Genomic DNA, 13,296 nt, shown 5'->3' on the forward strand with positions numbered 1-13,296 from the left:
GAAGATTGCAAGTAATTTTGGCTTTGAAGTAAAAGAAATTTTGTTGGTTTTTTCCTTCTGTTGAAACGAAATGCTGATGAAAATTTGTACCAAAATGAATCATAGATATTTTTCAAAGTATAACTTAAAACGCTTTACAGTCTTCAGCAAAGAAGTAAAACATAATATATAGTCAATGATTGATTTATCATAGAACTGTTTTTTAAAAGCCTTATCAGTAAAACTGGATGCGATAGACAAAATCTCACCAAATATTCGAGTTCAGTACGCCAAAATCATTCAAAACCAGTTATAAAACATTGATAGAAGATTTGAATCAAACAGAGTGTGGAGTTTTTGAGTTCAAGGTTGGAATGACGACGAACAAGCACTGAATTTCTATTGAGTTTTGAACTGAGCTGTACAAACTTTCTGTAAAAACCAAATGAGTGTTGCAGACCACAGAAGAAGACACGACTCCCAAGATTACTTGGTAAAGATGACGTGGTTCTTATACATGTCTAAGCAAATGAAACTGAATTCTAAATTTGAAATTTACACAATTTAATCTGTGATCCTACTAATCAAGTGATCCTGCCTTCGGAAAATCGATTGAATTTTCGGGACGTAACTTCAAAGAAGTTTTCGGGACGAAACTTCAAAGAATTTTAACGCAGCACTGTTTTAAAACATCATAGATGATTTTTCAACATAGTTTGGATCAGTTTTATTTAACAACTTTGTGTTCATAAATAACTTGTAAGATGACAAAGTTATAATCAAAACTAATTTGCTTGTATTAGCTTTGATGATTTATATCCATCACCCTGGTATGATAATTGAAAACTTAAATAACAGTTGGGCACCACTTCCTTTCGAATCCGTCTTAGAAGAAAACGAAACGAACACGAAGGCACCAACAACAACAACTCCATCATGTCCTTGCTCTTGTAGTACGGCATGCCGAGCGTTATGCGGATAGCCATGTACATACGCTACGCACGCACGCTTCGATGGCTGAACGGCAACTGAATGGATAGTCGACGGCACCTCTGCCTATCTCTTTCTTCCTCCATGGATTCGGTTCGGTCGGTCTTAGGTTAGTGGAACGAATCCAACCACACAAGAACGGGTCCACCGTTCTGTAACTTGCAAGTTTGAAAACGTACATCGCACCATCCCGCTGCATGCAAGCAACTTGCAGACTGTAGCTATCTTCGGAAATGATTCTTTCTGTTCGGCTCAAGGGATTTTATCTTCGGGCTTGCAAGTTTGCAACTGTTCCTAACTTCGGAGAATCGTTTGTAATTTTCGGAACGTGCAGTCAAAGGATTTTACCGCGCGGCTGACTTTTACTTGCAGACACGTTCGACGTTCTGCACATAAGGCAGAAAGAATCAGTTTGCAACTTTGCAAGACGATTCTTTCGTGGCTGACGGCAGGCTGTTAGAGTCGGCTAAAAGTCGTGCGCTGCATGCTACATGTAGGGATCTCTTTGCACCTCTGGGCAAAAAGTGAACAAAAAAGTGCAAAGTGGTAGCCGCCTAACTGGAACTGAGTGAATTATAAAGTGGAAAGTGTGGAAAATGCGTAATTTGAAAGAACTTTACAAGTTAGAAGCCAACCTGTGTCGCAGTTTCGAGACAGTGCGACGATTTATTTCAAGTGCGAACACCAGTGCTGTACGGAGTGAATTAATCGGCGTACGCATTGAACGCCTAGATGATGCGTTCAAGCAGTTCCAGTTAGTGCGTGCAGAAATCGAGCTGCAGACCGACCAGGTGACCGGGGTGGATGATCCTGACGAGGAGCTGTCGCTGATCAACGCACGAGCAGAGGAAAACTACACAATTGCCACGGAAAAAGAGGATGATTTCTGTAACATGAAAGGAGAGCTGTTGCGTTTACAGTCGTTAGCCCGTCGATCCGAAAATGATGAACATCATCCAGTTATCAGTACCCAGGACCCTATCGGATCGTCAGCGAGTTTAGCTCGAGTGAAGCTGCCCGAGATTCGCCTGCCAAGCTTTGATGGGCAAATCGAGCTCTGGATCACTTTTCGGGACTCATTCGACAGCTTGATCAACTCTAATCACCAGCTTACACAGATGGACAAGTACACGTACCTACGCTCTGCGCTGACAGGGGAAGCGCTTCGTGAGGTAAGCTCAATCGAGTTAACGGCAGCCAATTATCAAGTGGCATGGGCTGCTTTGACGAATCGGTACGAGAATTGCAAGCTGATTGTCAAGACGTACGTCGATGCGCTTTTCAATGTCGAGGCCATGTGCAAGGAAAGCTACGACGGGCTGAGTCAGCTGATGGGAGATTTTAAAAAGAATCTCCAAATGTTAGAAAAGGTTGGTGAATCATCCGAAGGTTGGAGCACTTTGTTGGTCTACATGGTCTGTGCTCGTTTGGACCCGTCGACGTTGCGAAACTGGGAGACGCACCACAACTCCCGAGAGGTGCCCAAGTTTCAGGAGCTGATGCGTTTTTTGAGAGACCACTGTTGCATTTTACAAACGCTTGCGCATCAACCTGTGGATTCACAAGTCAAACGATCGAGGTTCGGAGTGAGCCATCCCAGTGTTGAGTTTTCGAAAAGGTGTCCATTTTGCGGTAATGAGTTCCACTCTGCCTTCCAGTGTATAAAATTCCTCAAGTGTACAGTAGAAGAACGCAGTGATTCAGTGAAAAGGGCACGACTGTGCCTGAACTGTTTGTCCACCGGTCATATGGCTCGTGTCTGTAGCAGAGGCTCATGCCATCATTGTGGATCGCGCCATCATTCGTTGCTGCATCCAGACCCTATATCCTCCGTCTCGCAAATCCGTGGGAATTCGCCGCCGTCCGTACGTCAAGCTCCGCAATCCCCACCACCATCTCCGTCATCCCAACCGATCCCTTCTACTAACCAACTTCCCAGACCACAAACCTCCACATCGTTTCCGGTTACACTAATGCCAGACTACTCTGCACAAACACATACACCATCACGCAAAGTGTTGCTGTCGACGGCCGTCGTACGCATCCAAGACCAATCAGGAAACTTCCGGTCAGCTAGAGCCTTACTAGACTCCGGCTCTCAGTTGAACTTTATGACCACCGCATTCTGTCAAGGATTGAAACTCCGAAGTTCCGCCGAATATCTTGCCGTTCAGGGCATCGGTGGTTCAACAGTAGTGTCGAAGAAGGAGGTTGTTGCATACGTTTTCCCCCGCTGTTCGGAGATTTCATCTTTTGCTTCTCCGATGACATTTCACGTGCTTCCGGAGATTACGAATACCCTACCAGCCAGTCGTGTTCCGTACTGTTTGCCAAAAAATGTGGTGCTTGCTGATCCCAACTTCTACGAGCCAGGACAAGTAGACCTCATAATTGGTGCTGAGTTCTTTTTTGACATCCTTACTAATGGTCGCTTCAAGGTGGAAGATAATGGTCTCAGCCTCCAGAATTCACTTTTTGGCTGGATCGTAGCAGGCACTGTCCCTGATCCTGAAAATTTCCATCCACTGGCAGTTACAGCGTGTTCAGCTACAGCGATTCGAAACCAGTTCGCCAGAAGTTTGAAAACCACAGCAGAAAAAGGAGAAGTATCTTATCCAAGAGCAGCGGCGTCTTTGAAGCAAGACACGTATGTCGACGGTTCGTTAAATGCGAATTCTGTCGAAGATACGACAAAGTCAACCCTTGAGATGGTCGAGTTAGCAGCAACCGGTGGATTTACGTTGAACAAGTTCAACTCGAATTCAGCTGAAGTTCTGTCATCACAACCCGAGCATCTTGTAGACGATCGTTCTCTCTTGAATATGGATTCATTTAATGCATCGAGTTCGAGGTTGGATCACCAATCTACAGCAGCTGCAACACAACTTCATCTCGCCTGCCTAGTTGTCACTCTTCTGAAGATATTCTTCCGAAACCTGGTATCGTTCCCGTTCGTCGTTTGCCTTTCGTCGATGTTGATCCAGCATGTTAGCCAGTTCTTCGCTTGGCCCGGTATCGCTCTTGCCGGTGGTCACCGTTTGTGGGATTCAAAGTCAACACAGCATCGAAAAATCAGCGCAGTCATCGATCCAGCTCCCCTGGGCCGGCATATCGGAAACAACTCCATCCATCCAGTTCCGTCGTCTCACCATTTGCGAAAAGGCAAACAGACAACGCCAGTCTGAGCAGGGTTCCAGCACCAAAGCCTTCAGGGGTGACGCGGTTGCGATCGGACGGGTCGGACCTGTCACCCCACCGCTAACCTTAGTTAAGTACCCTTTCAATACCAAAGTCCATTACGGACACTTACCAGTTTTAACGTCTTAGGTTGCGGTCGTCGTGCTGGAACTTCTTATCCTGTGATCATCATGAGCACGTCGTACGAAGCAGCAACGGCGGTAACCAGTTATCCCATCATCATCATCATCATCATCTCCAAGCCATCAGTGCTTCCGGTGTAGACCGGGAGCGTTTCATCCAGTTTTTGCATCACTCCATCAGTTGCAGAAGTGCAACCAGACGCCATCTGTCTGAGCAGAGATCCAGCTCTAAAGCAATCAGGGGTGACGCGGTCGCGATCGGACGGGTCGGACCTGTCACCCCACCACCGCCATCTGTTAAGTACCCGTCAAATTCCAACGTCCAGTTCGGACATTTATCCGTTTTCTTCTGTACAGGTTGCGGTGCGTCGAGCTGGAACTTCCTGCCCTGTGTTCAAGAAGCAGTCAGCGCAGTATCACCCATCGCAGTGTCCAACTGCAGCCGAGTGGATCTCAGTAGTTTAGATTTGTAGAAGATAATCTTTTTGAAATTCCCTAGTATTTCAAGGCGGCCGGTATGTTCGCACAAAATATGAGACACCGTAGTTTCGGGTGTATTCGCGCCACACCAAATTTCCTCGAAACCATATTTCGCGCCGCCTTGGTAGAATAAACACCTTCTGGTCAGTTTGTTTGGCTGACCGAACATCCGCACAAAGCGGAGAATGAAAACCAACCTATTGGTCGGTAATATCCAACGCGCGCAGTTTAGTCATTGTGGTCACTACTCCCGTCGTTTAGCAATAAAACAGTTTTGATATCGCATTTTGAAACCTTTCAATCGGTCATTAAAGAATAGTTTGAGTTAAGATTCGAATTGTTAATCTTAATCCGAAACGTTCATTACCCGTCGAAACAGACATTTTTGACATTTTTGACATTTTTGACATTTTTGACATTTTTGACATTTTTGACATTTTTGACATTTTTGACATTTTTGGCATTTTTGACATTTTTGACATTTTTGACATTTTTGACATTTTTGACATTTTTGACATTTTTGACATTTTTGACATTCTTTACATTTTTAGCATTTTAAGCATTTTAAAGATTTTTGAGATTTTTGATATTTTCGACATTTTTGACTTTTTTGACATTTTTTACATTTTTGACATTTTTGACATTTTTGACATTTTTTAAATTTTTGACATTTTTGACATTTTTGACATTATTGGCATTTTTGACTTTTTGACATTTTTGACATATTTGACATTTTTGACGTTTTTGACATTTTTGACATTTTTGACAGTTTTGACATTTTTGACATTCTTTACATTTTTGACATTTTTGACATTTTTGACATTCTTTACATTTTTGACTTTTTTGACATTTTTGACATTTTTGACATTTTTGACATTTTTGACATTTTTGACATTTTTGAAATTTTTGACATTTTTGACATTTTTGACATTTTTGACATTTTTGACATTTTTGACATTTTTGACATTTTTGACATTTTTGACATTTTTGACATTTTTGACATTTTTGACATTTTTGACATTTTTGACATTTTTGACATTTTTGACATTTTTGACATTTTTGACATTTTTGACATTTTTGACATTTTTGACATTTTTGACATTTTTGACATTTTTGACATTTTTGACATTTTTGACATTTTTGACATTTTTGACATTTTTGACATTTTTGACACTTTTGACATTTTTGACAATTTGGCAATTTTGACATTTTTGACATTTTTGACATTTTTGACTTTTTGACATTTTTGACATTTTTGACATTTTTGACATTTTTGACATTTTTGACATTTTTGACATTTTTGACATTTTTGACATTTTTGACATTTTTGACATTTTTGACATTTTTGACATTTTTGACTTTTTGACATTTTTGGCATTTCTGGCATTTTTGGCGTTTTTGGAATTTTTGACATTTTTGACATTTTTGACATTTTTGACATTTTTGACATTTTTGACATTTTTGACATTTTTGACATTTTTGACATTTTTGACATTTTTGACATTTTTGACATTTTTGACATTTTTGACATTTTTGACATTTTTGACATTTTTGACATTTTTGACATTTTTGACATTTTTGACATTTTTGACATTTTTGACATTTTTGACATTTTTGACATTTTTGACATTTTTGACATTTTTGACATTTTTGACATTTTTGACATTTTTGACATTTTTGACATTTTTGACATTTTTGACATTTTTGACATTTTTGACATTTTTGACATTTTTGACATTTTTGACATTTTTGACATTTTTGACATTTTTGACATTTTTGACATTTTTGACATTTTTGACATTTTTGACATTTTTGACATTTTTGACATTTTTGACATTTTTGACATTTTTGACATTTTTGACATTTTTGACATTTTTGACATTTTTGACATTTTTGACATTTTTGACATTTTTGACATTTTTGACATTTTTGACATTTTTGACATTTTTGACATTTTTGACATTTTTGACATTTTTGACATTTTTGACATTTTTGACATTTTTGACATTTTTGACATTTTTGACATTTTTGACATTTTTGACATTTTTGACATTTTTGACATTTTTGACATTTTTGACATTTTTGACATTTTTGACATTTTTGACATTTTTGACATTTTTGACATTTTTGACATTTTTGACATTTTTGACATTTTTGACATTTTTGACATTTTTGACATTTTTGACATTTTTGACATTTTTGACATTTTTGACATTTTTGACATTTTTGACATTTTTGACATTTTTGACATTTTTGACATTTTTGACATTTTTGACATTTTTGACATTTTTGACATTTTTGACATTTTTGACATTTTTGACATTTTTGACATTTTTGACATTTTTGACATTTTTGACAATTTTGACATTTTTGACATTTTTGACATTTTTGACATTTTTGACATTTTTGACATTTTTGACATTTTTGACATTTTTGACATTAAATGACATTTTTGACATTTTTGACATTTTTGACATTTTTGACATTTTTGACATTTTTGACATTTTTGACATTTTTGACATTTTTGACATTTTTGACATTTTTGTCATTTTTATCATTTTTCACATTTTTGACATTTTTGACATTTTTTACATTTTTGACATTTTTGACATTTTTGACATTTTTGACATTTTTGACATTTTTGACATTTTTGACATTTTTGACATTTTTGACAATTTTGACAATTTTGACATTTTTGACATTTTTGACGTTTTTGACATTTTTGACACTTTTGACACTTGACATTTTTGACATTTTTGACATTTTTGACGTTTTTGACATTTTTGACATTTTTGACATTTTTGACATTTTTGACATTTTTGACATTTTTGACATTTTTGACATTTTTGACATTTTTGACATTTTTGACATTTTTAACAATTTTGACAACTTTGACAATTTTGACAATTTTGACAATTTTAACGATTTTGACAATTTTGACAATTTTGACAATTTTGACAATTTTGACAATTTTGACAATTTTGACAATTTTGACAATTTTGACAATTTTGACAATTTTGACAATTTTGACAATTTTGACAATTTTGACAATTTTGACAATTTTGACAATTTTGACAATTTTGACAATTTTGACAATTTTGACAATTTTGACAATTTTGACAATTTTGACAATTTTGACAATTTTGACAATTTTGACAATTTTGACAATTTTGACAATTTTGACCATTTTGACAATTTTGACAATTTTGACAATTTTGACAATTTTGACAATTTTGACAATTTTGACAATTTTGACAATTTTGACAGTTTTGGCAATTTTGACAATTTTGACAATTTTGACAATTTTGACAATTTTGACAATTTTGACAATTTTGACAATTTTGACAATTTTGACATTTTTGACAATTTTTGACAATTTTTGACAAGGTGGGTTTTTAGAATTCGAATCATTCAACTGCAATTCAATAATTTTGGGTTTGAAGTTAACCACTCAGCAATCAACAACCACATGGCTCCCGTGAGTCGTGAGTGACTCAAAGCATGCAGCATTCTTAAAATACTTTTCGACTCATTGGGATTCAGTGTCAGTGTATCGTTAGCTTAGCGTCGGCGTTTATTCGATATAGATAATTGATTAATTAGCTTGGTCATTGATTTTCCGGTAAAGGTTCTCGGTGACTAAACGCCATTCCCGGCATTCCAAAGATGAGGATTAATGAACGTTTTGCGCTTAACGAAGGAAGAACTTAAGCTAAGTTTCTGCTGCAGATTGAAGTTCTGAGACTAAAAATAAATCTCCCTTTTTCTAAACGCAACCCAAGTGATACTAAAAGTACCAGAAACATATTTTTCTTCTGGTTCTGGCTCTTTGGGAAGCACTTGAATTGATGTTTTTTTTGTTCGAAAGCTCATCAATTACCAGTTAAATTCAAGTGGATTATTCACTGTTTCCCCAGGCTTGTCCTAATTGTACATTTCACATAAAATGCAATCTTCAAACCCAGTGCAAAATTTGTGACAGTTTCAAGGGACTTGAACCTTCCTAGCGCAAATGCGCAAAGTCGAACGACGCCAATCAAGCGACGCCCTCGTAGAATCGAACTTGAACTTGAAACCGCGCAAGCTAAAGGTTCTCGCAACTCCCTCAGCTCTTTTTTTCCCCTTGGCAACCTGCTCTCTCACAAACTTCTGCTTCCCTCAAGCCATGTGTTTTTCGTTTTTGGCGCGCTGCTCCGTTCGCTTCTCTACCAAGCCAGGCAGTGTATGCGCTTCGCCCCCACACGCACGTATTTTTTCCACTGGACTGGAACACCCCCTTTTATCAAGCCAGAGCGTCGTGTATGTTTGCTACACATTTGGAGTAACTGGAACCGAACCAAAATGCTAGCCCACCTTAGATCTCCCGGAAGACCTCTATTTTTATCTAACGCTAGCGTTGTTTGTTTCGTCGATCAGTCGGAGCGAAACCTGGCATTAGTTTTGGATTTATCGATTCCAATCGAAACAGATGACCGGGTTCCGAACCAGATAATCTTGATTAAGAACCTCACAGAAAAAAAACTAACTGAACACAGTATTCAATGGTTTCAAGTTTATAACTAACGACGGCGATTGTCCATTCTGCGTCCTACGGTATGAAGTGTTTAGGTTAAGATTTAAATTAAACCGGATCAAAGAGGTGTTTTTTCAATGATACGAAATGTATCGATTGTGAGATTAAGTTGTCAAAAATTGGAAACGATCGATTGGTCCATTCCAATTATTTTTTTAGTATGATCAATCGTGAGTTGATCCATGATGTGATTTGAATAAGAATAAAGAGTAAATTTTCAGTTTGTCCAAATTAACAAAAATGTCAAAAATGTCAAAAATGTCAAAAATGTCAAAAATGTCAAAAATGTCAAAAATGTCAAAAATGTCAAAAATGTCAAAAATGTCAAAAATATCAAAAATGTCAAAATTGTCAAAAATGTCAAAATTGTCAAAAATGTCAAAAATGTCAAAAATTTCAAAAATGTTAAAAATGTCAAAAATGTCAAAAATGTCAAAAATGTCAAAAATGTCAAAATTGTCAAAAATGTCAAAAATGTCAAAAATGTTAAAAATGTCAAAAATGTCAAAAATGTCAAAAATGTCAAAATTGTCTAGATTGTGAAAATTGTCAAAATTGTCAAAATTGTCAAAATTGTCAAAATTGTCAAAATTGTCAAAACTGTCAAAATTGTCAAAATTGTCAAAATTGTCAAAATTGTCAAAATTGTCAAAATTGTCAAAATTGTCAAAATTGTCAAAATTGTCAAAATTGTCAAAATTGTCAAAATTGTCAAAATTGTCAAAATTGTCAAAATTGTCAAAATTGTCAAAATTGTCAAAATTGTCAAAATTGTCAAAATTGTCAAAATTGTCAAAATTGTCAAAATTGTCAAAATTGTCAAAATTGTCAAAATTGTCAAAATTTTACAAAATTTTCAAAATTTTCAAAATTGTCAAAATTTTAAAAATAGGCCTTATTTTTGGTTAACTTTTTCTTTAAATCACATTTTTATTAATACAAAAGTGCGTCATTATATTCCGATTATGTCTAAACAACAGGGAGTCAAAGTTCCGAAAGCGATTCAAGCGCAGGCAGCGTCGTAGTTGTCCAAAATGATAGCCTGCATCGAAGCTTCCAGCTGATTCAAAGCACACGGAGCCGCACATCCGGGAATCGACAGCTGTTGCGGATTCTCCACGGTCCAGTTCTTGTAGTACACCATGCGAACCTCAAGCCCTCCCGCAACGTAGGGGTTCTGGTGCAGCTCGAAGGCCACGGCCGAAGCGTATTCGGGCAGATCCGTAGTTTGATCCAACATTCCCATGGCGTCCAGCAGACTGACCTGGGTTAGATCGTGACCCGAATAGAAGAAAATCGAACGATCCGGGCTCAACGTTTTGGCTTGTTTGGACTTCATAATCTTAAGGAATTCGGTGAAGGTAGCGCCACCTTTCAACTGCTTCAACGCCGGGGTCGAGGTAAAGCTTCTCAGAAGACCGCCGTAGGCTCGAACGGCTATATCCGGAAATACGCTGTTTGACCATCCTGGCAGGGCTAGTCCGTTTTGATTTTCCACAATCAGCGCATCGTAGATTGCGAAGGCAGTCATCCACGAGTTCACTGTGAAGCCAGCGTGCTTGGACAGATAATCGTACTGGGAGATGAATTCGTTGTTCAGCGGTTGGAACTCAGCGGTCGGACTCATCATGAAACGTCCGTACTCTTGGTTGAATTTGTTGCAGGGTCGCGATTGTTGGAGAATCTGTTGGAATAGATCAATTCTTAAATTCTGATAAGGGTGTACTCAACGTGAGACCGTTCTTACGTAGTCGTCCTTGGCCGGAATGGTAACGATTGGGGTTGGCTGCCAACGTATCGGGATATCCAGGGTGTCAGATTCGGGACGCAAAAAGGCCGCCAGTATTGATTGGGCAGACATGATGCACCTTTCAACGCTACTGCTGGTTGCATAGACGTTTTGGGTCGAGTAAAAACCATTTGATGGCAGCAGAGATCCGTAACGCTTGCGCAAATTTTGTCCAAGCTGATAGGTCTGCTCGGTTCCTTTCTGTAGAAAAATTCTCAAATGATCGTCATTGACTACATATTTAAGAATACTAACCGGTTGCAGTGCTCCTAGACCTCCGATCCATGGATAGTTTGCGTAGGGGTCGGCTGGGTATCCGATGGCAGGCGATCGACCTCCATGACGGAACAAAAGAATCACCAACTGAAGAGAGTCGGTTGAATCTCGTTTGACGGGGGATATTCCTGTATGAACTTCTACCGCTAATACGGCAAAGGCCAGAAAGGCAATCGTAAGTTTGGAACACATTATGATCGATGGCCAGTGAAGACTCGAACTGATGAGATTTGATTTCTCAAATGGTTTATATACTGGATTTTAAGTCAGAAGAAGATGATTCGTATAGATAACAAGTTGTCTAATCTCGAAAAGAAATTTGTACCATCAATTTGAGGTTTTATTGGTCGACTTTTTGCTATGATAAGAAGGTGTCTTATGTATGGAAGTAAAATAAAGCGATTGAATTCATGGTTGTGAAGCTATTGATATTAAAAACTTGCTCATTGCAGTCTTTCTCATCGATTACAAATATTCACTGAGAAATTTAATTTGGGAGTATGAGATTTATGAAGCCTATGATGGTTCGAAACATACATCGCATTCTGGTTGAGTAAAGAACCGATTTTTATTCTAAAGGTATTTTTTTAACTTCAAATGGGTGAGAGTGAAGATTGAGAGTTCAACCAGATTCGACTTAAATTCTATCTATATCAGAATCATTCTGGGTCAAAACAGTCTTCAACGTTTAGCTCGAACGAAAATACGTTTTTCCACCAAAATTCTTGTGTTTTCTTTGTAACTAACCTATACTAAAAAGCCAAGGTTTACAACCTATATAAATCGACGTCAGATCTAAATTTGCGGACAAAGACCGACTTTTTTCTATGTCATGCCGCCCGAAAACACGAGCCAGAAAAAACGAAATCATAAAACAATATTACAGTTTACACCAGACGGTTTGGCTGTTGCCAGCAGCCAGAGCGCCGAAACTTTCGATAAGCCATCGGAGAAATCCATCGCAAAAAAAACTCTCACTGCCATCAAATAATGATGATCCCCATAAAATTTTAACGACCATTCCGAGCGATAATGTGTTCATCAACTCTTGAACTCTATCTTTAATTAAAAAAATTATTATTACAAAAAATATCAATTTCAGAAAATTTCCTGCTAAATTACTTTAAGTCAGTGGCGCATATTAAACAGTTACGAAACCTTTTTTGGCTCTTTTTCACTTAAAACAAAAGGTGAAGGAATACTTTAACTTAAACTTCACATGTGACCTTGTAATTGTCTAAAATAATATTGCACGTCAAATGTTCCTACTTGTCAAAACAACATGGTGCCTCACAGCAGCGCAATGGAGAGCGCTCGTGGTTCCTTCACTGACCAATGGATGTAGTACACCATGCGAACTTAGTACAAGACCTTCCGACGCCAACAGTTTGGTCTCATGAAGTTCAAATACCAACGAATACGTAAAGTCGGGTCTATCGGTTATTTGATCCAACATCGCCATGCTGTCCAGCAGACTGACCTGAGTCGAATCGTGACTCGAGTAGAAGAACAACGAACGATCCAGCTTCAACGTATTGTCTTGTTTGGACTCCATAATGTTGAGCAATTCGTTGAACTCCAGAAGGGCGTAGTGGTTTGAGCTCTAAGATAACCTCCGTAGCCCTTTCCAGCAGTTCCCGGGAAGGCCCAATCGGGAAGTTTCAATTCGTAGCGTGCTGGATATCCAACGAGTCGTAGATTCCGTATCCGGACTCCTACGGGTCAACCGTTTTACCATTCTTTTCCTTTTTGGTGCATTCTTCGGTTATCTGTTCCATTTCAGGCGTTGAAGACCTTTAAAATCGGGCGAGTTTCCGATTGAACTTCTCGCAAAAAACGTGTCTATTGAAGAATCCACGAAACGAAAGTCCAAAACGTTGAGGAGATTC

At 38.1% G+C, this 13,296-nt stretch overlaps 3 protein-coding genes across 3 annotated transcripts in view; 2 read left to right on the forward strand and 1 right to left on the reverse strand.

Annotated features, from left to right (window-relative positions):
• Window positions 1–13,296, forward strand: part of LOC129742016 (uncharacterized) — a 42,264-nt gene that overhangs the window by 11,534 nt on the left and 17,434 nt on the right. The window lies entirely within an intron of this gene.
• On the forward strand, window positions 3,013–4,960 carry LOC129742055 (uncharacterized). The gene is made up of 2 exons (XM_055733905.1): window positions 3,013–4,241; window positions 4,297–4,960. Exons 1-2 carry the CDS (start codon window positions 3,955–3,957, stop codon window positions 4,760–4,762), a joined length of 753 nt encoding a protein of 250 aa, XP_055589880.1. The 5' UTR covers window positions 3,013–3,954; the 3' UTR covers window positions 4,763–4,960.
• LOC129742038 (lysosomal acid phosphatase-like) lies at window positions 10,264–11,626 on the reverse strand. Its single transcript, XM_055733886.1, has 3 exons — window positions 11,387–11,626; window positions 11,090–11,332; window positions 10,264–11,026 (listed from the first exon to the last, which is right to left on the reverse strand). Exons 1-3 carry the CDS (start codon window positions 11,597–11,599, stop codon window positions 10,346–10,348), a joined length of 1,137 nt encoding a protein of 378 aa, XP_055589861.1. The 5' UTR covers window positions 11,600–11,626; the 3' UTR covers window positions 10,264–10,345.

This window comes from Uranotaenia lowii, chromosome 1, assembly GCF_029784155.1.
Source record: "Uranotaenia lowii strain MFRU-FL chromosome 1, ASM2978415v1, whole genome shotgun sequence".
Classification (NCBI taxonomy): Eukaryota; Metazoa; Arthropoda; class Insecta; order Diptera; family Culicidae; genus Uranotaenia; species Uranotaenia lowii.

Coding starts and splice junctions, on each gene's coding strand:
- LOC129742038 (XM_055733886.1), bottom strand. CDS start 11,599: ATGTGTTCCAAACTTACGATTGCCTTTCTGGCCTTTGCCGTATTAGCG. Junction 11,333..11,386: donor GTCTAGGAGCACTGCAACCG/GTTAGTATTCTT, acceptor ATTTTTCTACAG/AAAGGAACCGAGCAGACCTA. Junction 11,027..11,089: donor TTCCGGCCAAGGACGACTAC/GTAAGAACGGTC, acceptor CTATTCCAACAG/ATTCTCCAACAATCGCGACC.
- LOC129742055 (XM_055733905.1), top strand. CDS start 3,955: ATGTTAGCCAGTTCTTCGCTTGGCCCGGTATCGCTCTTGCCGGTGGTC. Junction 4,242..4,296: donor CCACCGCTAACCTTAGTTAA/GTACCCTTTCAA, acceptor TTAACGTCTTAG/GTTGCGGTCGTCGTGCTGGA.